Source organism: Hydra viridissima, unplaced genomic scaffold, assembly GCF_058129835.1.
Source record: "Hydra viridissima isolate aposymbiotic clone 2 unplaced genomic scaffold, HvirCarnegie_v1 scaffold_13, whole genome shotgun sequence".
Taxonomy (NCBI): domain Eukaryota; kingdom Metazoa; phylum Cnidaria; class Hydrozoa; order Anthoathecata; family Hydridae; genus Hydra; species Hydra viridissima.
This window is the reverse complement of record NW_028324312.1, coordinates 1,105,375-1,129,673: the sequence shown is the minus strand read 5'-3', so window position 1 is coordinate 1,129,673 and position 24,299 is coordinate 1,105,375. Positions and strand designations below refer to the sequence as shown.

At 30.8% G+C, this 24,299-nt stretch overlaps 3 protein-coding genes across 4 annotated transcripts in view; 2 read left to right on the top strand and 1 right to left on the bottom strand.

Annotated features, from left to right (window-relative positions):
* LOC149879943 (uncharacterized) overlaps positions 1-24,299 on the top strand; it is a 113,384-nt gene that overhangs the window by 5,232 nt on the left and 83,853 nt on the right. The gene's annotated exons all lie outside the window — the stretch shown is intronic.
* LOC145194784 (uncharacterized) lies at positions 83-13,110 on the top strand. Of its 2 annotated transcripts, none has more exons than XM_080072458.2 (12): positions 83-323; positions 2,273-2,412; positions 4,167-7,236; positions 7,670-8,690; positions 8,998-9,138; positions 10,325-10,832; positions 10,909-11,007; positions 11,234-11,434; positions 11,528-11,640; positions 11,722-11,927; positions 12,066-12,228; positions 12,355-13,110. In XM_080072458.2, exons 1-12 carry the CDS (start codon positions 193-195, stop codon positions 13,048-13,050), a joined length of 6,489 nt encoding a protein of 2,162 aa, XP_079928584.2. In that variant the 5' UTR covers positions 83-192; the 3' UTR covers positions 13,051-13,110. The 2 variants fall into 2 exon arrangements, with proteins under 2 accessions (XP_079928584.2, XP_079928583.2); XM_080072457.2 differs by having other exon boundaries at positions 11,231-11,434.
* On the bottom strand, positions 14,901-19,929 carry LOC145195048 (multicopper oxidase 3-like). Its single transcript, XM_090070599.1, has 10 exons — positions 19,578-19,929; positions 19,169-19,426; positions 18,833-18,997; positions 18,181-18,325; positions 17,299-17,561; positions 16,835-17,170; positions 16,399-16,676; positions 16,196-16,301; positions 15,368-15,554; positions 14,901-15,248 (listed from the first exon to the last, which is right to left on the bottom strand). Exons 1-10 carry the CDS (start codon positions 19,812-19,814, stop codon positions 15,028-15,030), a joined length of 2,196 nt encoding a protein of 731 aa, XP_089926725.1. The 5' UTR covers positions 19,815-19,929; the 3' UTR covers positions 14,901-15,027.

The window sequence follows — 24,299 nt, the reverse complement described above, 5'->3', positions numbered from 1 at the left end:
AGTGTTTATTTGAAGCATTTCTAAAAAGCGATTGTCTTCTTTTCTAATTTGCTATTGGTTTACGATATACTGATAAAACCTCTGAGCATGAACTTTAGAACATTTTGAAATTACACCGATCGGCCGAAGCCTCTAGGTTACATGACGGCTTTATGTCACCTTAATTGACCACATTTTACAATTGCAAATGAAATGCAGAGTCGTGATGAGTCCTCTCAAAGCCCTTATTTAGAGGGCTCTTTTCATTCAAAGAAATCGAAGAAATCAAAGAAAAGGAAGCATGAAAGAAGGGAAAGTGAAAGAGAAAGCGGGGAATATCACAAGTAAAACCAGAACATATTTTACTCTTCTTTTTTATTGTTGATCTGAAATCAATTAATCCCTAATCGATGAGAAGACTTTTTGTTTCTTCTCACATGGGATAGATCTTGTAAAAGCTTCATTAGTTAACAACTATTGTGATGTGCAGTTACCTACTTACTTTGCTATACAATATAAGCCATCCTTAGCTGTCAAATCCATCTGGCTGAGTGAGATATCTAGTTATTTTAAGCTGTTATAGTTTAAACTTTCTTGAATTGAATTTTTCTCCATATGTCTCACTTGTGTTTGGTATCTGTTATACCATTATTACTTTTATATTACCATAAGTTTTCTAGTAATATCAGGTTCCTTAGCAAGATGCCTATTACCACAACTTTTTAAAGTTGTTATTACTTTTTAAATACTTGTATATAACTTATAAATCTTTCTTACAAAAGACATTACCTGATTTGTTCATGTAAAACAATCCAAATAAATGAAAAATAGTTTCAAAAGTTAACAGTCAAAATACCTGTTAGATTTTGTTATTTTTTAAATGCACAGTCAGTTGTGTATGTATATTTCAAACAATTTTTACTTCTGTAAATTATATGGTAAGTGTTTTGATTTTTTAATCATACCATAGCCTTTAAGGTTTCCGTTTAATTCTATATGAATGAAGTTTTGAATTTCAAAATTGTTTTATAAAAACAAGCTAAAAGACTAAGTTAATGCAAATAATAATTTACAGAATTAAAGATGTAAGTTATTGTTAAAATATAAATATAAACATTTTAAGTGTGTGGATATATTTATATGAATATGTTATAAGTAAACATATTTTACAAAAAGATTTCTAGCTCTTTTTTCTTAGCGTTTAAATAAATTAGTTCACGCACTCAATGTAACTCACTTATGTATAGCCTAAACTTGTGAAAATGTTAATTGATTTAACAAAAATAAAGAAAATATGTTGAACTTTTTTCTGTCACTATTTCTGGTGAAATTCCAGTTAAATTTCTTTCAATAAACTGAATATAATTTTTTCTTTTAAATTTTATAAAATGGCGTGTTTTTTTTTTTAAAAATATATATATATATCAAGAGTTATTCCAGCTTTTAGACATCATGGGAGAATTATTCTTCACATGTCTTCTTGCTGTCTTGTAATTTACAGGTACACAACAACAAAATGGAAGGTTACAAAAATTTCCAAGTTAGATATATATATATGTTAATTGGTTGGTGTTTTGATTGTTACCATGGTATTGGTTGAACAAGAAAAATTATTGTGAGATTAATGGAAAATCTTGGACTTTATAAAATTTGGTTTGCTTTTCAAGTATGAATTTCAAGATGGTGGAATCAAGTGAAGTGCTTTAAGTTCAAAAGACAACTGTTTGAATTATTTGAAAGTTAAAAAAAAATATTTTCAATTATCAAACAATGTTTTTCATTTATTTCTCTAGCTGTTTGATATTTATTGTGGCATATATTTTATTACCGTACCATGATTTCTTTTTTATAACATGGTTGTTTCAATGTTTCAAATAAAAAAGTTTCATTTAAGGTTTTTATTTCTAGTTTTATGTTCATTAACAATTTGTTACTTCATTAAAAGCTTCTGCTGAATTATATAAAGAAGCTTCTAATCCAGTAACTAAATATTATATATGAATAGAAAATTATTTTTTCAATTTTCAAAATAAAGGTCTAACTATAAATTAAAATATATTGTACTTTATTGATATTTTTGCAAATACAATTATAATAGTTTATACAAAAGATTTAAAACATTTTTTTTTTTTTAAAGTAAACTTGATAAAAGCCCTGATTGGCTTAATTATTTTGCTTGAATTGTCTGAGTTGTTAAATTTTGTTTTCAATGAACATCAGTTCTAGTTCGTAATTATGACAGAAAAATTTTCAATAGATTTAATGTTCTGGTTTATTCTGTCGTATTTTAAAGGCACAAGTCGAAACACAAGAAAAATAGAAGGTCCTCAAGCAGTAAGCATGTTCGACGAGGATCAAGACGAAGCAGCACTGGTTCTGATCATTTACAAACAGCTGCTGAACATTTGCAGCCATTACTTCTACGACAAAATGGTGTGTATATTTGCTTGATTCTAAATTTTCTGTAGAGTATGTTTGAATTGGTTAGATTTGAACAACTTCTTGTAAAAAATCTGTTTGAAATTTGCAAGTTTTTAAAAAATTGATTTTCAAACTCAATTGGAAAACTTGGACTTGCATCAAATCTAAATAAGTTGAAAACTTGACTTGCATCAAATCTAAATAAGTTGAAAACAAATACAACTAAACTTGACTTACCTCATTTTTATGAGTTTTTACTCACAAAGAATGGAACTGACTTGAGTCTAAAAACAGTACCCTCAAACTTCAGTTGATTATAGTTATCAATTATTGTAATTATAATTTCAAAAAATATTCTTTTGTAATTCCTTATGGGAAAGTTAAAATTTGTTGTTTGAATTCTTAAAAATTTATTTTTTAAAAATTTTTTGTTTTTTTAAAAAACAATAACATTAGCCATAGTATCAATAAGAAATTCTACTTGCCACCAATTATTAATAATTCCTACTGTATGACAAGCCATGACTGTTTGAGTTTTAGTGATAGAAATAAAATTTTAAAAACTCTTTTATATGGAAAAACAATCAATTAGTAAATTTGTAAAAACAAGTGTAAAGCTAATCCAAACTTGAATGCCTTGCAAAAATATTCCATTTGAGTTCAAACTGCAGGTTTTATTTTATTTTTGATTAAATTTTTTTTTTAACTCATGGTATAAGCATTTAAAATAATTTTGCAATTGACAAAAAATAAAATATGATAATAAAGTATGATAATCTTAACACTGTTTAACATTATTTGATTACTTGTTATTGACAATGTTATTGACAATGTGCGAATGGATTGGTACAAATCCATTCGCACAATGTCAATAACATTTTCAATAACAAGTTATCAACAAAAAACACCTTATGGTTTTTTCTATGAGGGGCAAAAAAAAATCCATAAGGTTTTTTTATAGAATAGAATTACTTAAAAACATTCTTCAGCATATGGAAACCACATTCAACTATTTTCCCATCCAAATAATCTTAAGCATCTTGCAAGTTTGCAATTAACCTTCATTAGGTTGTTAATATATGAAATATAACCCCAAACCTTTATTTAACCACCCACTTGTTTAATTGTTGGCTTGAACACTCAGGCTGATGAGCTTTGTTTACCAGTGCACTCAGATGACTTAGAGTTACAGAAATTATGATTCCTCAGAGATTTTACTTTGTTTCCACATTGAAACAGATTTTAATTCAAATTTTAAAAATATTAGTTTGCTAGTTGTTTTTTTCCTAACTCTTTAAATGATAGTCAGATAGAAAAGATTTTCCATTTTACTTTTTGTTTTCAATAGATTTCTTTAAATTTCTTTATTTCTTTCCCAAGAGTATTTGAAAAACCTACCCTATTAGTAAGATCTTGTTAGGTGTTATCTTTTCATGTAATACAATAATTTTTGAACTATGCAGATCGTCCAAAGTTCCTACTTTTTATTACTTGGGAATCTGGTTCTCAAAAAAATTAAAAATTCTATTTCAAAACACGATTATTAAAATACCACTACAATTGATTATTAAATTACCAATTTTATTATTTTTAAACGCTGATCATACTTAAAGTTTTTTCATTATAGTTTTTTTAATATATTTAGCGTTATTTAGCTTAGATAGTTCTTAGATTAATTTTTAAGAAAACTTAAAAATTGATTGTTTATACTTGGAGCTTTCATTTTTATTTATAGCTAACTTCAATGCTGGCATTTTTATTTATAGCTAACTTCAATGCTGGCATTTATCCTACATATAATAGTCAAGATCAAATGATTTTACGAAGTCCTTCGGTCCTATGGCCAGTCAATTCTATGACTGCTGGTACTGCAGTTGCTGCTTATGCTGATTATAGTGCTTATCTTCAAAATAGTACATCATCACCAATTAATTTAGCAGCCTTGCATGATGCTCAAATTGGTCTTGGGTCTCCACAGACTATAGGAACTCGAGTGGTGGCAACTCCTGTAACTCTATCTTCTGCACTTGGTATGGGTATTCCTAGAGGTTTACCTGGATCATTTCTGCTTGGTGAAAGTGATATAGCTTACGGTATCCAATCTGGTGCAAGTTCATTGCACTTAAACACTCAACATTGTGCTCAAACTACTGGCAATATTTGGCAGATGCGACAAGTAACAAATATAATACAAGAAAATCAAACTAAGCAAGTAACTAAAATTGATACAGTTCTTAATAATGATAGTTTTGTAACTCCTAAATCTACACCACTACCAAATGACTCTGGAATATGCCAGATATCTCCTGCAGGAGTTCCATCTCAAGAGAAAGAAATTAAGGAAGAACCAAATACAAAAACTAAACTGGAACAAAAAACTCAGGAAAAAGTTGACAGCGTTGTTACTTCAGAATCAAAATCTTTACCTTCGCATTCTTCACCATCAGTTACAACGGTAACTTCAAATGACAAAAAAGAAATATCACAATCTTCAAGTCTCTCTCAGCCAACTATTTTAAACAATTCCCGACCACTTAATCCAAGTGTAGTTTCATCTCAGCTTTCATCAAATTTTGATGCAAATAAATCAGTATCTACTTTTAGTATGCAACATCCAGCTACCAACTTTGAATTGCAACATCCTCCTTTGAATTTTGATCCTAAAAAGCTACCACAAAATTTTGACCTTCAAAAAACCCAACTTCAATTTAACCCTCTGCATGGAAGTCAGTTTGATTCTCAAAGACTCCCACAAAATTTTGATATGAGGCATCCTCCACCACGATATGAGCAAATACAAACAGCACATGGTTTTGATCCTAGATTGCCCCCACCACATTTTGCCCCAAGATATCCTTCACAGAGTTTTGACCTTCATCACCCACAAGCTAGATTTGAGCAAATTCAACCTCTTTCAAATTTTAACATACAAAACTCTCTGAATTTTGATCCTCGTCTTCCTCCACCAAAATTTGTACCTCGTGGTCCACCACCCAATTTGACTCCTAGGCCAAACTTTAATCAAAGACCAGTTACACAGCAAGCACATATTTGGCCTCCTTCAAGTTTTGATGGTCAAAGACCTCCTTTAATTGGAAGGCCAGCTGCACTAGTTAATCATGATAGTAGCGTTTACCGTCATCCCAGGTTTCAACCTTCAGGAAATCGTTTTACTCCACCACATATGATGCGTGCAATGTCACCATCAACTCCTAACAGATTTAGTAGTCATAGTCAACATCCAGCAGATTTCTTTCCTCCTACATCAATTTTTCAAGGTAATATGTCTAGATTGAATAATGAGCATTATGATATTACTCAAATGCAAAGTTTACAGCAACAACTAAACCAGAATAGTTACAGTGTTTATGGAGAAAAACTTGCCGAGCAGTTCAATGATAGAAAACAGTATGAAAGTTATTTGACTGACCACCGTGATGATAGAAAGGATTTTCCCCATAATGAACAATTTGACTCTTTAAGATACTCTTCAGGACTTGATCATGAAAAATATAACATTGGGCATTCCTCAAATTTACCTCAAAATAGTGTGAGGCAAGGTGACCTTGAAAAATATAGTTCATCTGATGGTAGAGAAAGGTTTTATTCTGGGACTGACTTACAGCGCTACGATTCAAGTAGGTATAGCACAGATTCTGATTTGCGGTATACAGATTATCATGAATCAAAAGATCCTATGTTTCGTTCTGGTTTCTTACAAGGTAATGTTAGTACTAAAGATAGAGCTAATGTATATGAAGCAAATCATTATGAAAATCGAAATCATAGCACACACCCACTAAGTAATAAGGACATTGAGGCAACAGATTATTCAATTATCGTTAAAGCTTTAAGAACATTAAGTTCAAGTAATACTCCAGTGAATGAGCAGTCACCTATTGGGTATTCAGGTGAAGGATTTGAGCCAGTGTCTCCTGCAAGATCAGATGCTAAAGAGAAAAAGAGCAAAAAGAAGAAACACAAAAAAGAAAAGAAAAAAGATTTGAAGAAGAAACTTCAAGAAAAACTTGCTGAACTTGCAACTTTAAATGAACAGTCTGATGGGCAGGCAGAAAATTTGCAATCAAAATCTGATCAAGAAAATGATAAGAAAGATGATGGTAAAAATGCATCATTGAGCATTCAGTTTAGTGCAAAACCATCTAAAATGAATATTAAACTTCATTCTCCTATTGTCAAAGGTAATGTTTTTCAGAAATACAAAACCCAAATGTTGAAATCTGAATCTCCAATTTTTCCAAGTAAGCACATTGAGCATAGCGATCGTAAATATCGCAAAGTTGCAGAAAGCGGTAAAGATGAAAATCTTGATGAGAATGTTAAACCTGAGGATGTTAATGATCCTCAAACAAAAGAAGATTTGTTAAAAATGTTAGGTATTGAAACTGCTTTTTTTAAAGCTGAAGAAAAGAAAGAAACTTTCAGTGGATCTGAAGATGGTGAAGTATTGAGTGATGATGAAGTAGAGGAAAGGCGTAAGATCAAAGAGATAGTACAACAAGTCAAACAAGACGCCGCTGAAAAAAATGACAATGCTGTTCAAATTCCTTTATTAGAACAAAATTTTACTCAAGAAACATTGCCTACACATTCCAAAGAGGACAAAAAAGATCCAGGCGAACTTAGCTCTGATGGTGAAATTAGTACTGATGGTGAATTGAGTTCTGATGATGAACCAAGTGAAGATAGCTTGGATGAGTTTGGAAGATCAAAAAAGTTGCGTTTTTTAAGTGATGACAATAATGGGTTCAGTTCTGCAACTGAGAGCTCTGAAAATTCTGATGATGAGAGAGCACGTTGGGGACAACCAGAAAGGTTTTTTTCTTTACATTATTATTATTTTAGTTCTTATTAGTAATATTAAAAACCACAGTAATAAGTTTCAAGCTTTTTGTCTCAAGTTTGCTGCACAGCAAAAACGTTTCCTCAGTTAATCTTCTGTTATGTATTATTTTTGCTAGATAAAATTTTTGTATGAAGCCAAGTGTGTGATAAAGAATGTAAAATATCAAGAAAATGACAGATATTATAAATCAAAATATATAGTTGTATTCCAGCCATTTGAGGACCACTCATACATTTCATAATATTTTTTATTTTCTAAATTTTTTATCCTGGAACTAAGAGTTTTTTTTTTAAAATACTGAATTAAATTTGGTAAACCTGAACCAAAATCCTTTTAATTTTTCTGACATCAAAAAGTTTTATGATATTTCTAATATCTTTAATTTTTTTTATTTGAATTTAGCCAATCTTCAGTTGTTATGGAAAATCGCAGTCGCTCAAAAAGTCGCTCAAAAAGTCGCTCAGTAAGTTTAAGCCCTGTGCGATCTACTGTTACTTTAGAAAATGAAACTGCTGATGTGGAAAAGCTAGTTGTTAGTGAAACTCAATCAGAAACTGCTGTTATTGAGAAAACAACTGAGGAGCTTGAAAAAGAAAGGGAGTTAGCTGAACAGCTAGAACTTGAGAAAAAGCGAGAAGCTGCTGAAAAGGAACGTTTGCGATTAGAAGTTTCACAGCTTGAAAGTAAAATTGATAAAAACCTGATAGCTAGAGGGCGGCAAAGAGCAAACAGCAAAAGTGAATCTAGTGCTACTGATATTAGCGAAGACGAAGATGAAACTGAAATTGAAAGAAAGAATAGCAAAAGTACTTTCAATTCATTTGCACCTGAAAATAGTAGTGAATTGTTGAGACTGAAACTTGAGGAGAAAATAAAGGAGAAAGAGCTTGCTGTCATTAAAGTAAAAGAAGTTAAATGTAAAGTTGAAAAGAAAGTTGATATGTTTGCAGACTCCGGCGACGAAGCAGAAGAAGGCGATAAAGATGATGTAAAAGTTATTGAAGCAATTGACCAGGTGATGGAAGTTGACTCAACAGAGCCCAATCCACAACCTGATGTTAATGATGCATCCAAAGATGGTGATGATGCAAGTGTTGCTGCAGTAATACAAGGTGAGAAATCAAAAGAATGGAATGACAAGGATGATGAATTTGAGCGTACTCTTAAATCCTTACAAGAGATTCGTAACACAATGGAGACAATGACCAAGGAAGAGTTGGAAAATGCTTTAAAATTGCATTCCTTGGATACTGTAAAAACTGAAACTGATGATGGACGGAAAACTCCAGTTCATCTGAGAGATATAGAAATTCCATTAAAGTCTCTAACAGAATATGTCAATGACCCAAAAGCTTTGTTTAAGCAGTTATTCAGGAATATCAATAAAAAAGAATTCAAACACATGCTCCCAAAAAGTTTAATGGTAAAAAGTTTTGTATAAATTATAACACATAAATGAAGCCTAACATAAAAATAAATCTTAAAATTGCATTTTTTAGATTAAAACTTAACTTTGTAAGGATAAATAAATGATTATTTTATACTTTAGTAAAACAGAACTCATCTAGCTAAAGTTATAAATAATTTCAATGAAATTATTAATAGCCTTATAAAAGTGATATTTGACTCATCAAGACTATTGTGTAAAGTTTAGCATTATTTCAATTTTTTTCAAACATTTTTTATCCTTTATGTTTCTCTTTGTTTTCAAGTCTATAATTGATTTTTAGAAATATGATTTAAAAACTGTGCGTAACTGGTGTTTTGATGAAATTGAAATCATTTCAAAGAAACGTTTGCGTGCAATACTTCTTCAACAGTATCTAGCATCATCCAGCAGTGAATCAGAAGATGAAGCAGAAGAAAATAAGGTAATTTAAGTTTTTAATTTAAAGATTCAAAAAGCTTAGTAAAAGTAAACCATTTGATTTTATTTTTTAACAAAAATTTTAAATGGTTGGATGCGATTTATTAACTAATATTAAACTACTTCTTAAAGTTTTTTTCAGGTTTTTTTCAATTTCAAAAAAAAACTTTTAGCCTAAAGAAAATAATCAGCACCTTTAAGCATTTTTTTTAAAACCTCTTCATTTTAGTGTCAGGATATAATTTGCCCATAAGTTCAAGACTATAAAGTTTTAAATTTGCCTCTGTGAAACCTGGATTCTTTTTTATGTAAATCTCTTTATGCTAAAAAAGTAAACAATATTTGTTCAAAATGATAAAAAGAGAAATCAATCCAAGAAAGTTGATCAAGCTTGTGGAATAATTTTCAAATAAAGCAAAGGTTTTGAAAATCAACTTGAGGCAAACTAATGTTTACAAGGTTCTTGAAAATCTAGGAAAGACCAAAACTTGTTTGTGGAAACAAAAAGTTGTAAAAGAGACATAATCCAAAAATATTTTGTTAAGTTCAATCAGAAACTAACTTCTATTAAGTCTATTTTTCAGACTCAAAAAAATATTAAAACATCCAAATAACTCAATGTTAATTTGTGATTGAAGAATTGAAGAGAGGAGCAGGAGGTTTTTCACTAAGACTGACAGAAAAAGAGCTAAATAAGGAGAATGAATTTTAACTTCATAAAAGGCTATAATATCTCAATTGTCTACTCTGATGAGAAAACAATCACTGCTAAGTCAGAATTGAACAGTAACAATTACTAAGTTATGTACCCTTATTGAAATAAACATTTCAAACATATGACTTCCTGCTTCTCGAAACTTGAATCCTTTAAAATTAGGTCAGGCATAGAATCTATGAAATCAGCTAAAGCTGATCTGAATTTAGTTGGTGACTTGGCCTACTCACTTATTGCAATAAACTTTGGAGTCTCTCTAATCCATCATTATATCCAGAGGGTGTTGTATTGTAATTAGTTTAAATAAAGTTTTGAATTGGACACAAGTATGACAAGAAATTTTTAAATTTAAAAGCTCATAGGCTTTAATTCCTGTATAAAAAAAAACAAACAAACAAAAAAACTTAAAATCGTTTGAAGTTCTTCTAATGTTCTTTTTGTGTTTTGTATTTTTAAAGATATTCAATATTTTAAGGGAAAGGAGGTTGTTGGTGAAGAACAAGGCAAAGAGAATGAAGGTGAAGACAAAGAAGTTAAAAAAGTGCAAAAGAAAAAGAAAAAGAAAAATAAGAAATCGAAAAAGAATAAAAAGACTGAAGAGAAAGAAGAGGCAACAATTGAAAAGGAAGCAACTGATAAGGCTGATGTAGTAGCAGATGCAATTGAAGTTGGAGAAGATAAAACTTTACACAATGAAGAAAAAAAAGAAACTGTTAATGAAGTGAAAGAAAATCCTGTATGCGATAAATCTCACGAAGAGTTAGTAGAAGAGGACTTACAAATTGATGAAGTAAGTAAAAAAGAAGAAGAACAAGTTGTTCAAACAAAAGAAGAAATGGAAGAAAATGTTGAAGGAAAAGATCAAGCTGGCGACCTTCAAGTGTCTAATAATAATGAAACCAGTGTAACTGTCTCCTTACCTGAAAATTTTGAAAAAGCTGATGGAAACCAGGCTCCCAGTGAAACTGATAGTGATGATGCAGGTTAGTAAAGATTTTCAAAGTGTTCTTTGACTGATCCTCAATTTCAGAGTTATTTTATTTTCAACTTTTATTATAGAAGCCTCTTCAAGTGACAATGATAACGAATCAGAAGAATCTAAAGAAGAGGAAAAATCAGAATCTTCAGCAAGTGAATCTTCTACTAAATCTTCAGAGGGTAAAACTAAAAAGTTACATTAAATTTAAATTTTACTTTGTGTTTCATTCAAAGTTTTAAGAAAAAAAAATTTGAAGAAAAAATCTTTTTTTTTTTTTTTTTTTTTTTGAGTTGTGTTACAAAAGCTCAGTTAGGTTAAGTCTTAGCGTTTAATTTAGTTGTGTTAACACGGAAAATGCTAATTATGATTATTGGGTTTTTTATGTTGTTCTTTTTCCTTTAGAAGAATCGGAGGAAAAAGGAAGTAGTGACGAAAAGACAAAGAGAAAAACAGAAAGTTCCGCAGATGAAAATGACTCGTCTGAAGAAGAGTCTTCTAGTGAAGACGACGAGGAAGTGCATAAAAACGATAGAAATCATAAGCAAGTTAAAAAACGCTCAAAAAAATCTGAGCATAAAATAAAAAGTAATAAACAAAAAGCTAAAGGTAAAAATTTGTGAGATTGTGGTTTATATAACACCGGTTTATATAACACCGGTTTTTCGTTTTCATTCATCCATAATTTTTTAATGATTATAGATGCGAAGTCTTCGAGTAGTAGCGAAGGTGAATCATCATCGGATTCAGATAAAAAGGTTCACCGTTCCGAAAAAAATTCTTCGGAGAAGCCAAAATCCAGTCGAAATTCTAAGGTTTATCTTTGTTTGAAAGATACTTTAGAGTGGAAGGTGAAGACTTGAATTTTTACGTATGTTTTGTATATTTATTTTCAGAATAATGAAAGTACTTCGATATCAGAACAAAAACGTAACCAAGTTCGTGAAAGATACCTGTTAGAAAAAGAAAGACGTTTGCGTGAGAAAGATCGGCGAATACGTGAGTTGATGAAACGCAAGCGAAGAAGGGAGCAAGAAGAATCCGAAGATGAAAGCGAAGAGGAAGAAGATGAAAGACACGTTCGAAAACAAAAAATGGAAAAGTACAATGTTTTTTTGTTTTTTTTTTGTTTTTTTTCCCTCAATTTACATATGAGTTCAGTAGAAGAAAAAAAGCGTTTAAAAGGCTGATCTGTGAAAAAATCTAAATGTCTTTTTTTTTTTTTTTCTTTTTTACAAAGGAGTAAGCTGGAGGAGGAGGGACGCCGTAAACGCGAAATGCATGCCTCTGATCATAGAAGTAAGAAACACCAAGATAGTTCTGAAGAAGATTCATCCAGCGATTCATCCGATGGAGAGGGAAATGAAGATGAAACCTCATACAGGAATCAAATGAAAACTCCGGTATTTTTTGTTAAAACAATTGTTTCAGTGCAAGTCAGTTGTGCTAAATATTTGTCATTATGTAGGTTGTCTTCAGTATTTGTAATTGATTTTCTATATTAATTTTCTTTTACTTTTTTACATTAGAGTGGCCGTCAAACGGAAGAAAAACGTCGACATTACGCAAAATATATTGCATATAAGCGTAAACAGCAGCAACAAGAGATGGAGAAAATTGATTTGCGACGCAAGCTAACAGAAAACGCACAGCAGCAGGCACGTGATCTAACGATTCATGAAAAAGAGTTGATTTTTCAGAGAGAGGCGGAGAAACCTGAAGGTTATGACGAGCGAAAACGTAGAAGAGAGATGGAGTGTGTTAAGGTACATGGAAATTGGGTGCGGCGACCAGGGGATGAAGATATGCGCAGAAGAACTAGCCAGCAAGACGGTAATCGTCATTTGAACAGTGGTCATATTCATGTTGTTAAATATGAACTGCAAAATCGCGATAAAAATCGTTCCATCTCACATGAGAAAATGGATCGAAAACGATTGCAGGATACCCGATCAAGACCTGCTCACGATTCAAGCGAAAACTTAGCACGCGATAAATCTCGCGATTCTTTAAATAAACGAACGACCAGCGAAATGCGGTCGAACTCTAAAGACGCTAGTAAACGTCGAAAAGGAAGAGGAAGTTCTTCAGAAAAGTCCGAAGTAAAACCCGCATCTGATTTAAGAGAACTAGAATTTCGCGCCCGAGCGTTGCAGTCTCTATTAGATAAGACAGAAAAATCAAATAGAGCGAAAGTTGGCCGCTCAAGGCGTAGCGATAGGTGATCTTTTTATGTTGTTTTCAAACCGAAGTGTTTTATAATAAGTAAACATTTTGTTATAAAACCTGTTTCTTTTCCTTAAAACCTGATTTCTTTTCGTCAAGCAAGACGTGATTTACTTAGACGATATTACTAAGCGCAGACTGGGCATGTTTTTAACTATTGCCTGCAAGTACAGCGAGTGTCCTTTAACTGATAGAAGATTATAACTGAATCGTTGTTTTCTGTTTCTTGTCTCCAACGTTGGTATTTAGCTGTTTTTTATATTATGTTGCGTGCGTTGAGTTCCTCAATTTGTCCGTTGGAGAAGAAATCTGTTTTTTGTTTCATTTGTTCCTTTTTGTAGCTTTTATGCACATTGAGCGCGAACAATATCTTAAATGTTTTTTATGGGCCAAATAATATTTTTGATCAACAAAGATTTAGAGGTCTTAAGAGTGCTCTCGATGATCTTGGGAGCAATAAAATTTTAAGAAACAAGTTTAACAACGTCCAAATCCCGCAAGTTAGACATCTAGTATATATAATGTATCATTGACATTAACATCAAGAATTGTTTCTTTCGTTCTTGTTTTATTTAAGGAACAATTCTTTCGTTTTTTGTTTCATTCTTTTCCATCTATGCAATTGCATAATGGAAATCAGATCTCTAAAACAATGGTTGTTAAGGCCATTGGTTAAGAATTTGTTCCATTTGTTTGGTTTTTCAATTCAATCAAAAACCTGAAATCCTTTGGTGAGTTTTTTTTGGTTCTGTAAAAACATTTTATTGGTTCGATTTTATTGAAAAAATGAACATCAATTTTTGGAGATCATTTCTTTATAATCACCAAATACCATGTTGCCCTATGCAGAGAAAGGTATGTCACTCAAATGGCTTTATATAAAGAACAATATCCCAAAGCATACCAGTCGCAGTGTAAAAAGTTGGTTTGTGGAGAATAGGATTGTAGTTATGAATTGGCCTGCGCTGTGACCTGATCTCAATTAGTTTGAAAATCTTCAGACGGTTGCAAAAGAGGCTGTTTATAATAAAAAACCAAAAAGCGAGGAAGAGTTATGGAATGTTGTCCTAAATCCTTGGAAATTAAAATCTGATAAACTCCATGCCAAATAGGTGCAAAAATGTACTGAAAAACCAGGACCATGCAATAAAATTTTTTTTACTTTTGTTTAATTACTTTTATATCATTTCGGTTGTTAATAATATAAATATTTGTAATGTAGAATTTAAAAAATCAATACTACTGTTCTGTCCAACCTATTGTTTATATTTTTATAATTATTTTAAATTAAAGCAAAAATTTTTAATTTTCTCCTAATTACTTTATCATCTACGTCATCATTCAATTTCAATTACAGTAATTGTTTAAACAAAACAAGTTTAATTCGTTCATTTTGATCTCACTGTTAATATTTTGTCCACAACATGTAAAACCTTTTTTCTTCGAAATGCAAGATGAGTACTTAGTTTTACCTCTAAAGCGACAAGATGATGTTTTCTTTGATCGTGAATAAATTTTTCTTAAGAAGTCAACAAAAACTCTTTTCGGGGGGTTAACTTGATGTTAATGTCAATATTATATATATTAGATGTCTAACTTGTAGGATTTTATTGGACGAAAGTGAAGCCGCTTTTTTTGTTTACAAATTGAATCCGCCATTTGTAATAAGGGCAAAAGCTATATCCGACGTGCGAAATAAAAGTTAAAAATGCATGTTTTTGCCCGAATTAGAAATGTCTTCCACGGGTTCACTTTTCGGATCGAAGTTAGACATCTAGTATATATAATGTATCATTGGTTAATATACAATTTTATTAACGAAATTGACGTGTCATAAAAAAAAACTCGCTTTTAATTTAGTACTTTTTTTTATAAAATAAAATTTTATCATCATGCACTAATTTAATAAAAAAAGGGCTCTTTGGCGAAAACATTTTTGATAGAGTTTGATCATAAAGTTTAAAAGAATATCAAATTTATGAGATAGGTCTCATTTGCTTTCTTCTCCCGGAAACAGCGCACAAACAAATAATAATTAACTGTACAATAACAATTGCTCCAAGAGTAACTGCAATTATTAATGGGGTGTCCGAATCCATAAATCCATGGCATTTTACCCGACGGATTTTTTCGTAGCTGGGCTCTGTAGATTTTTTATTTAAGCATCCTCGCTCTCCTTCCGAATCGTTGAGATGTGCTGAAAAAAGAGAAGAAATATATTATGTTTTCTTGATGAAGTAATACTTCCAATGTTGAGGGCAATCAATAGGCAATCAATAGAATAAGAGGCAATTAATAGCGCTACTGGTTTTATACCGTGTATGTACTCTATGTCTCTGGAATTATCATCGTAAAAATGATTACACATTGGAAATCCTTTTGGACGGTGAATCGGAATTTCTGGCGCTTCATTCACAACCATACCCATTCCATCTAAGGCGTGAACCTCAATGTGACAATGAAGAAACCATTTTCCTGGATTTGTACTGCGAAATCTAATGACCTAAGAAATTTTGAAAAAAAATTAAATAATTGACATAAATGATTCACAATAATCTCATGGGAATTCACATTAATTTTTCCAGGAGCAAAAACTTCTTTTTTCGTGACTTTTATCTAAATAAGGATTGTGTAATTTGAAATTGTAAACATCATCATTAGAGAAAAAAAAAGATATATGGCTAGTTTTATTTTCGAAAAAGTTAACTTTATTAAAAAATGATGCATCTTTAGAGAGGGGGAAAACGGCCTTATTAAATTCCTTTCCTTCTCCTTAACCAACCCCCTCTTCAATCCCCACATTTTTTCCATCATTTTCCCTCCCCCCCTACCCCATTTATTTCCTCTGCGGACATCCATGAGTATATTTACTAATGTGTTTATAAACAAAACTTTACACTATATTACAAATACAACTTCAACTAATAGGTCATCTTCATTCTAGATTATCTGTGTAGCAGAAAAAAGTAGATTTAAAGGTTTTATGAAGATTTGCAGATTTAAAGTTTACTGAAGATTGGATTAGAGTTATTCTGCAGAAAACTTTGAGATTTGAGTTACATAATGTTGGATTAGAAATCTAGCATTTTTACCGATGGAATCTGACTTAAAGAAGGCTTTTGAAAGAACTATCAACAAACTTACTGCATATCCCCCTGTAGGAATAATAACCGTATCTTTTAAAGGTGGGTTCTTTAAATTAAGTCCGGGAACATTTCCATTTTCCCAAGTTGGATCTTGCCATTGGGCGCTAGAAAAAAAAAACTCAAGTTAATAAACAATATTTGTTTCGTTTTGTTTGCTTTGGATTGAAAGTCACTTAAAACATTAAAATGCTGTTCAAAAACCTGTTGCAGAAGTTTAGTCCGCCGTTGCAATCGATATGAGGTGATGGCGCTATGAGTTTTCCAGTAATATTATCTGAAGTTGAATATTCCATTTTCATGACATGGAAGCTATGACCGTGCAAATGTATCGGATGTGCCCAACCCGCTCCGACACCCATATTGAGCCATACCATTTGAATTGTCTTGTTGAACGGTACCGTAATTTGATAATGGCAGTAACAAATCTTATCGTCACCGCAATCATGGTTTGCGCAATCATAATCCTTCATTTGACCAACCTGTGGCATGAAGCAAAATTTAATTGTTTAAAAAATAAATTAAAATATTAAAGCAAACAAATATGAAAAAAAATATTAAAGCTCTTCATACAAATTATTTTATGTGTGACCACGAAAGATAAGTTCACAAAATTCAATTGCAGCTTATATCTTTATACCTGATTATCTTGAAATAACGAATTGATTCCAGGAAATTCAAATTTTCTTCCGTTTACAGAGCCTGGTGTTACTTTTTCTCCAGGAAATGCGAAATTCAAAAAATATTCCTCAGAATCATCCTCCCAAGGTGGTGGCGGTTCCTTGAAGTTCGTGCTAATCATTTCAGATATACGGTGACAAACGATGTTTTCACCGGTAGGAAAATAGAGAAATGGGCAGTTCAAAACTTCACAAAAATCAGTCGGCGAACATAGCTTTCTGTTTGTGACTGGCTCATCATCGCGTGACCCTTTATAGTGTAAGATCGCCTCAAAACTATGATCTTTTACCCCGATCTAAAATTTTGTAATGCAAAAAAAATATATGTAGAGTTCCAGGCCTTCACAGTACAAATTAATTTTAGTTTATCACAGTTATAGGTAATATTTCCAAAATAAAAACTTTCAAAAGTTTGTTCCCATACCTCTAAGCTTACTGCTCTTATCCAATAATTGCCTATTGGCCGATTTGCCTCCAGTAAGAAATCGTACCGCTCTCCTGGATTAATGATAAAAGATTCAACTGCAAACGGTTGAAAATCGTAACCGTCAGATGCGACCATTTCTAATGTGTGTTCATCAATCGAGATTCGGAGTGGATAAAGTGAACCAACCCCAATAACACGGAACCGATACTTTTTGTTTCTTGTTACGTTAAACCAACTTAAGGGAGCCATTACTTTTGCTCCTAAAGTATTTTTTTTGACTCGATTAATAAAATCAAATATAATGAGCTAACATGCATTATAATTAATACTGTTATTGTTGTTGTTGTTGTTGTTGTTGTTGTGATTATTATTATTGTTAATATTATTATTGTTAATATTATTATTGTTAATATTATTATTATTATTGTTATTATTATTACTGTTATTATTATCATTACTACCCTTTTCTTCGTTAATATTCCTATTATTGATTTTGTTATTAATACTTTTATCATTTACTGTTCTTGTGTTTTATTTGTTATCATATTTGTTTGTTAGTTTGTTAAAGATAAATCAAGAATATTCCAGGGTGACATAGTTCCTGCGCGAAATAACTTTACATTTTGTTTTCCAATGAGTTTTAGTCGTTCTTATAATATCATATCACTTTTTTTTGTTTCAAAAATTTAAAAAGGGTTTAATTTTAATCAAACATTTGTTTAGTTTAGCGGACTTGAACGGAAAAACCAAATATTTGATTTAAGCCGAAATTGAAAAAAATCACTACAAATGTTTAAAAATCAATTGTTTACAACCAACAAAAATTATTTTCGCTATTTCAATTTAGAAACCTGTTTAATTTTAAGAAACAAGTTTTACCTGTTTTCGGATCAATATATCTTCCTTTCCCATTAATCAATCCAGAGACCCATGGTACTCCACTAAAGTGACCTCCGTCTTGCGTTCCTGTTGCTTCATATTTGTTTCGACCGATAAAATTTCCGTATACCATTTTTACATAAACCTAAGAGCAAAAATTATATATTAAAGTAAAGTGGAGTAAAATAAAGCAGTGGAGATAAAAAAAGAACTTCAGAGAAGAAAAAAGGAGTATATAAGTTCAAAACGTAAATTACTATTTTGGCACAATATTGTTCATTTTAGATTCATAGAAATATATATATATATATATATATATATATATATATATATATATATATATATATATATATATATATATATATATATATATATATATATATATATATATATATATATATATATATATATATATATATATATAGTAAGCAGCAAAGACATGCTTTTGCTTCCTTCAAGAATTGTTACTCTTTAGTACAAGAGCGTTGGCTTAATCTTTTAACTATTTTAATGTTTTTTAAAGACACGGAAAATTTTTTCATTTTTTGAAGAAATGATTTATTTTCGAATTCAATATTATATAAGGTTTAAAGTTTAAAATCTTTGACAAAATTTATTGTTTTATTAAACCACTTGGTTATAAGAAAATTACCTCATCGCTATTTTCGTGGTGCCAATCACCAACTGTCATTATCATATCTGTAGGAGGTATGACTCCAGCAGAAAATCTCTCTTTGATAATGAATGCTCCGTAGACACCGTTTGTTCTCTGAGATCCTATATGTGAATGATACCAAAAAGTACCTTTAGGTTCAGCCTGAAATGAAAAACTCCCTTTCAATCGGCTTTTTATTTTATTTGTTTACACATCATGATTACTAATTTAAAGTTGCTTTGTTTTGCTTATTTTTTTGTAAATCTTTAATATTACAGTTAAATATTACCTAATAATAACTATAAAATAATTAATAAATCTTGGTTTGTATACCTTAAATCTGTGGGTAAAAGTCTGTCCAGCTGCTATCGGACATTGCGTGACGTAAGGCATGCCGTCGAAATAAGAAGTATCTTTTTGATGAAGACCATGAAAGTGCATTGTTGCAGAGTTACTCAGAAGCGTATTTCTTATGTGAACTATAACTGTTTGTCCTTCGTAAACTACTATAGGTGGCCCGGGGAGAGTACCATTAACCGCTTCTATCATGCGGTTAAAACCATCGGCGGTAATAACTTCCTCAATCGGCACCTCGATTTTAAATTCATATTTACTTTAATTATATTTTTTAAATTTTGATTAAACTTTGTTATTAATATATTAATATTAGTTTTCTGCATCACATTTTTCATTTATAAATATATAAAATATTTAAAAGGAAAAGAAAATATAATTTTGAAACCTCAGTTGAGTAGTTAGACGGACTTTCATTATACAAATAGAGTTTTCCTTTTTCGGCGTACACCAAATCTTTATGGAAAATCATCGTGAGTTTTTCTTGAATGATGAGCCAATATTCACATTTTTCTTGCGTTGGTAGACAGTCTTTATAGTCCCAGCCATCTTCATGGCGAAAAGACAAAGTATTTAAAATAAAATAAAATAAAAGACTCGATATTGGGACAAGGTTAGACGCCATCTTTTAATTGCTAGTTGCTGTGAGTTTTGTCCCAATTGAAAATTTGTTTATCCGTACGGTAAAATATTTCGTTCTTAATTTAATCTCTTAATTTCCTATTCGAGAGTTTTTACACAAGGTATTTACGCAAGGTTTGAACCTGCAAAGATCAAACGAGCAATGTTTCATGCAGACACGTTTTTCGTTTTTATGTTTAAAGAAGTATTTCGTTGCTTTTTTTTTAAGATGGCGACAGTTCATTTTTGGGTTACTTTTTAATAAATTTTTCTTAAATTGACACAAGTTGCTTTTAATATAAACATGTGAAATTATATTATCTATGAATGTAAATATTTATGAAATTCGAAAGTTTGTTAACTTATCTTCTATATTTTTATAAAGATATTCAAGCAAAAAGGTTAAAAATTTCTATAAATGGATCAGTCAAAAAACTTTTGCGTGCAAAAAAAAAATTAATCCTAAAGGTTTTTTTATTCAAAAATAAAAAAAAACCTTTAAAATTAAATTTTTCATTCGAATCGTTGAAAAATCGTTTCATCAAAAAAATCGATCATTCGAAAAATTTGATCCAAACGAAACACCAACAACAACAACTGTAAATAATAATGTGAACCTCTTTTTCAATTTTGCAGTTCAGTTAAAGAATCTGCTCAGAAAATACCAAGAATGTTTTACTTAACATTTTATATTTTATATTTTATATGGAGAAAGGAGGTCCGCATTTTATAAAGAGAAAGGAGGTCCGCATTAGGAAAACTTTGCAGTTATCAAAAAAAAACATGTTATAATTTGGTTATAAATTAAAAATGACTAAAAAAAAAGTGTAAGAAAAATGTCATTAAAAAAGATATTCAGTGATATATCTAACAGCTAATTTGCCCGGGGTAACTTACACTGGTCGGCCTCTAGAGCTTGATCAGAGTAAGTTGTCTTTTTTTGGGAATATTTCCATGTGACTAAGAAAAGGTTTATAAAAAATAAAGTTATATATAAAAGCATTATGACACTTGTCTCCATTTTTAAAAAAGTGCTAGCTATCACTGGGAAAAGAGATTTTTAGGCATCTCCATATTATCTGAAATAGTTTGTTTGATGTCAAGAGACGTGTATATAGATATGATCGGTTTATTTTAAACGAAAATGATGATGATACTAAAGAAGATATTGAAAAGGAGACTGAAAACATCTTTTTGAAAAGTTGTTTAAAGAAGATGAGGAACTCGCTGATGCTGAACAAGTTCAGTCAAGTTTTTATACTACATTTACACATGCAGCTTTATTTTGGTTAAAGTTTATTTTTTGTAAAATTAAGTAAAAAGTTAACTCGCCCAAACAAGCTCACTGGTAAAAGTTGATTTTCATGACGTTTTTCTTTTGTCGAACTGTCAACAAACTAATGGCTCTTTTTTACGAATTTTACGAATGGCTTCTTGTTTTTTTTTTTTTTTTTAAAACAAGCTATTAAATGCAATAATATATTATATATACTAGATGTCTAACTTCGATCCGAAAAGTGAAGCTGTGGAAGCCATTTCTAATTCGGGCAAAAACATGCATTTTTAACTTTTATTTCGCACGTCGGATATAGCTTTTGCCCTTATTACAAATGGCGGATTCAATTTTTAAACAAAAAAAGCGGCTTCACTTTTCGTCCAATAAAATCCCGCAATTTAGACATCTAGTATATGTAACGTATCATTGATTAAATGTTTCTTACTATTATTATTCGATCTCGAATGTTTCGAAAAATTTTTAGAAAATACGACAGAAGGTTGATAAAATTTTTTTGATATTTTTTTTTACATCATCAAAATGATTTAGGAGTTTTATTAAAATTTTTTTCAATTAAATTTTTTTTTTAGTAAAAATTTTTTTTTAGTTTTGACATTTTTAAGAGTGAAAAACTTTTATGATTTTGAGAAAAAGAATTCTTTGAGTAGGGTAGACCGGGGAAATGCCGACACACGGGGCAAATCCGACACCCTGCTCTGTAGTTGTATTTTGTGAGTAAAGCGCTGTTGTATAGTGCTGCTACCTGGCGGACAACACTAAAACTAACGTTCAGTGAGTTTTATGCGATTACGCCTACTGCTTGTTTTGCTATGAATAAATAACTAGTTTTTGAAGTTTTCCATGTTAAAACTGACTCCTGGATGAACTGAGGTAAGATTCTAATTGTAAGTATTACTAAAAAACCACTTAGTTTGCTAGAAAATACATATTAAAACCAACATTTTGGCATAGCTGTTTTAGGATATGGAGCTAGCAGTAGTTTGTAGGGTTAGGTTTCCGCCATCTTGTTCCACCGGGGTAACGCCGACACACCACCACGGGGCAATGCCGACAGATGTCGGTATTGCCCCGTTACTTATAAAATATTTAAGGTGGTCCTATACTAGAAAAAATCGAAAAAATCATTTTTTCAAAAATTACAAATTCTAAAATTTCAAACATTCTACATACCGAATATATACAAATCATTATAATAAATTATATTTCAAATACTCTAAAATGCACTACTCATTAATCTTCGATTTGAAGAAGGTTTTTTTTGTATCTCAAAGAGTTAACCTGTCTTACTTTGTTATTATCAATTATATACTACGTTTATTTACTCTATGTAACAATAAAACATGTTTGGTAAAATAATTGTCTTATTAATTACTAATGTCGGTATTACCCCAAAGTGGTGTCGCAATTACCCCGGTGGCTGGGGAAATACCGACACTGTGCTTAAATTACGAAAAACATTCATGTAACACTTGTAATGTAAATAATTTTAAAACATTACATATTAATTTGCTACAGAAAATTGGGACAAATATTTAGGTACTTTCACCAAAATCGTAACTAATCTAGAAAAAATTATAAAAATCAAATTGTATTAAGGTGTCGGCATTCCCCCGGTCTACCCTACAATAAATCTTTTTACTTTTTTTTTCCTCTTCGTCATATGTTATATTATCAAGGGACTCTGTGAGGACAGTGTTTGCAAATATTCGATCCGAAAAAATATTATTACAGAAAATTTCTTTAAAACTAAGAGTTTCTAGGATATCAGCTTGGACTTTGCACCCTGCTTAAAAGTTTTTATTTGCATAGGGATCTCTAAAAGTTTATAAAGTGACGGTTTTTTTTGGTTGGAAATAAATAGACGAGTCATTACAGGCTCAATCACAAGAGTTTACTTTAATTTCACCTTGCCTCAAGGAAAACTTGAGGAAAACAGTACTGGGTAATTCCATGTAAAAGCAGGACAGTCATTCTACCCGCCCTTCAATTGGTATCTGACCATTTTTGAGGGTAGTGAATCCAAGGATAAATAGAAAATAACCCAATTTAAAATTGCAGAATGTTACAAGTTTAAAAATAAACTTTGTTTTTATCGAAATGTTGTTAGTTGTCTAAATATAGTTATGCGAAATCAGTTGTGATATAAATCTAAAAATTATTTTATTTTTTGTTGTTCAATTTTCAGCCCATATCTTCCACTATAACTAGAATTATTCAGGAAAAGGTTCCACTAAAATATCTGTAATGGAGAACATTTGCCCTAAAAATGGCATTTTCAGTCTAAACTTCAAACTATCTTTGTAATGATTCAAAAAACCAAAACTGTCTTTTATATTAAGGTGGTTAAACATCTCTTCTTTTATCTGAAAAGAAATCAAGCCCATCAGAACTGTAATTTTCTCTACATATTTGGATTCAACCCCCTCAAGAAGGGTTAGGTACTAATTTTCAGCTGTTTTCTTCCACTAGAAATTGACTTACTCAAATAAAGGTGATGCTATAAAATCCATCGTGGCAGACAAAAAGTAAAGCATTTTAGGCTAAATTTCAAAGCATCATAACTTTTGAACCATTTGGAGTTGGGAACTCAAATTTTTGCACTTTGTCATGTTTCATTGATAGGTACCACTGGTTAAAATTTAATGAAAATCTGAGGGGGTAGATGGAAAATTTTAAATTTTTATCCCACTTTTACATGGAACCCTACTTTAAAAATTTAGGTTTTATTAATTAAACGATTTAAAACAAACGATTAAAATAACGGTTTTAAATTGAAACTCTTCCTTGAATCGAAAAGAATATTTTTGTGATATATATATGTTTTGTGATATATATATATGTTTTGTGATATATATATATATATGTTTTATTTTGAACAGATTCACTGTTTAAAAACAATATTTGAGTAAACTGATGTAACATCAAATTTAATCAAACAGCCGAACATCAAAGTTCTTTGCAACTTCATGTAGATAGAACCCATAGAAGGAAGGGAAGATGAGCAAAACAAATGTAAGTTTGAGGCCTGCAATAATAAATTCGGTAATGACATCAGAAAAGTTTTTTCTTTGGACTGATATAACTGGTGTGACAATTCTACCCAGACATGTGATTTAAACTGTGAGGAGACATCTAGACTGTGAGGAGAGAAAATGAAAAAAGTTAAAAAGCATCTTTAAGTTTTAACCAACT

Excerpts from the sequence above, each read along its gene's own strand:
- LOC145194784 (XM_080072457.2), top strand. The coding sequence starts at position 193 with ATGCAGAGTCGTGATGAGTCCTCTCAAAGCCCTTATTTAGAGGGCTCT. Across the intron at positions 9,139-10,324 it reads ATGAAGCAGAAGAAAATAAG|GGAAAGGAGGTTGTTGGTGA; the intron begins GTAATTTAAGTT and ends CAATATTTTAAG. Across the intron at positions 11,928-12,065 it reads CGAAAACAAAAAATGGAAAA|GAGTAAGCTGGAGGAGGAGG; the intron begins GTACAATGTTTT and ends TTTTTTACAAAG.
- LOC145195048 (XM_090070599.1), bottom strand. The coding sequence starts at position 19,814 with ATGGCGTCTAACCTTGTCCCAATATCGAGTCTTTTATTTTATTTTATT. Across the intron at positions 19,427-19,577 it reads CGTCTAACTACTCAACTGAG|GTGCCGATTGAGGAAGTTAT; the intron begins GTTTCAAAATTA and ends TTTAAAATCGAG. Across the intron at positions 18,326-18,832 it reads ACCACGAAAATAGCGATGAG|GTTTATGTAAAAATGGTATA; the intron begins GTAATTTTCTTA and ends TTTTGCTCTTAG.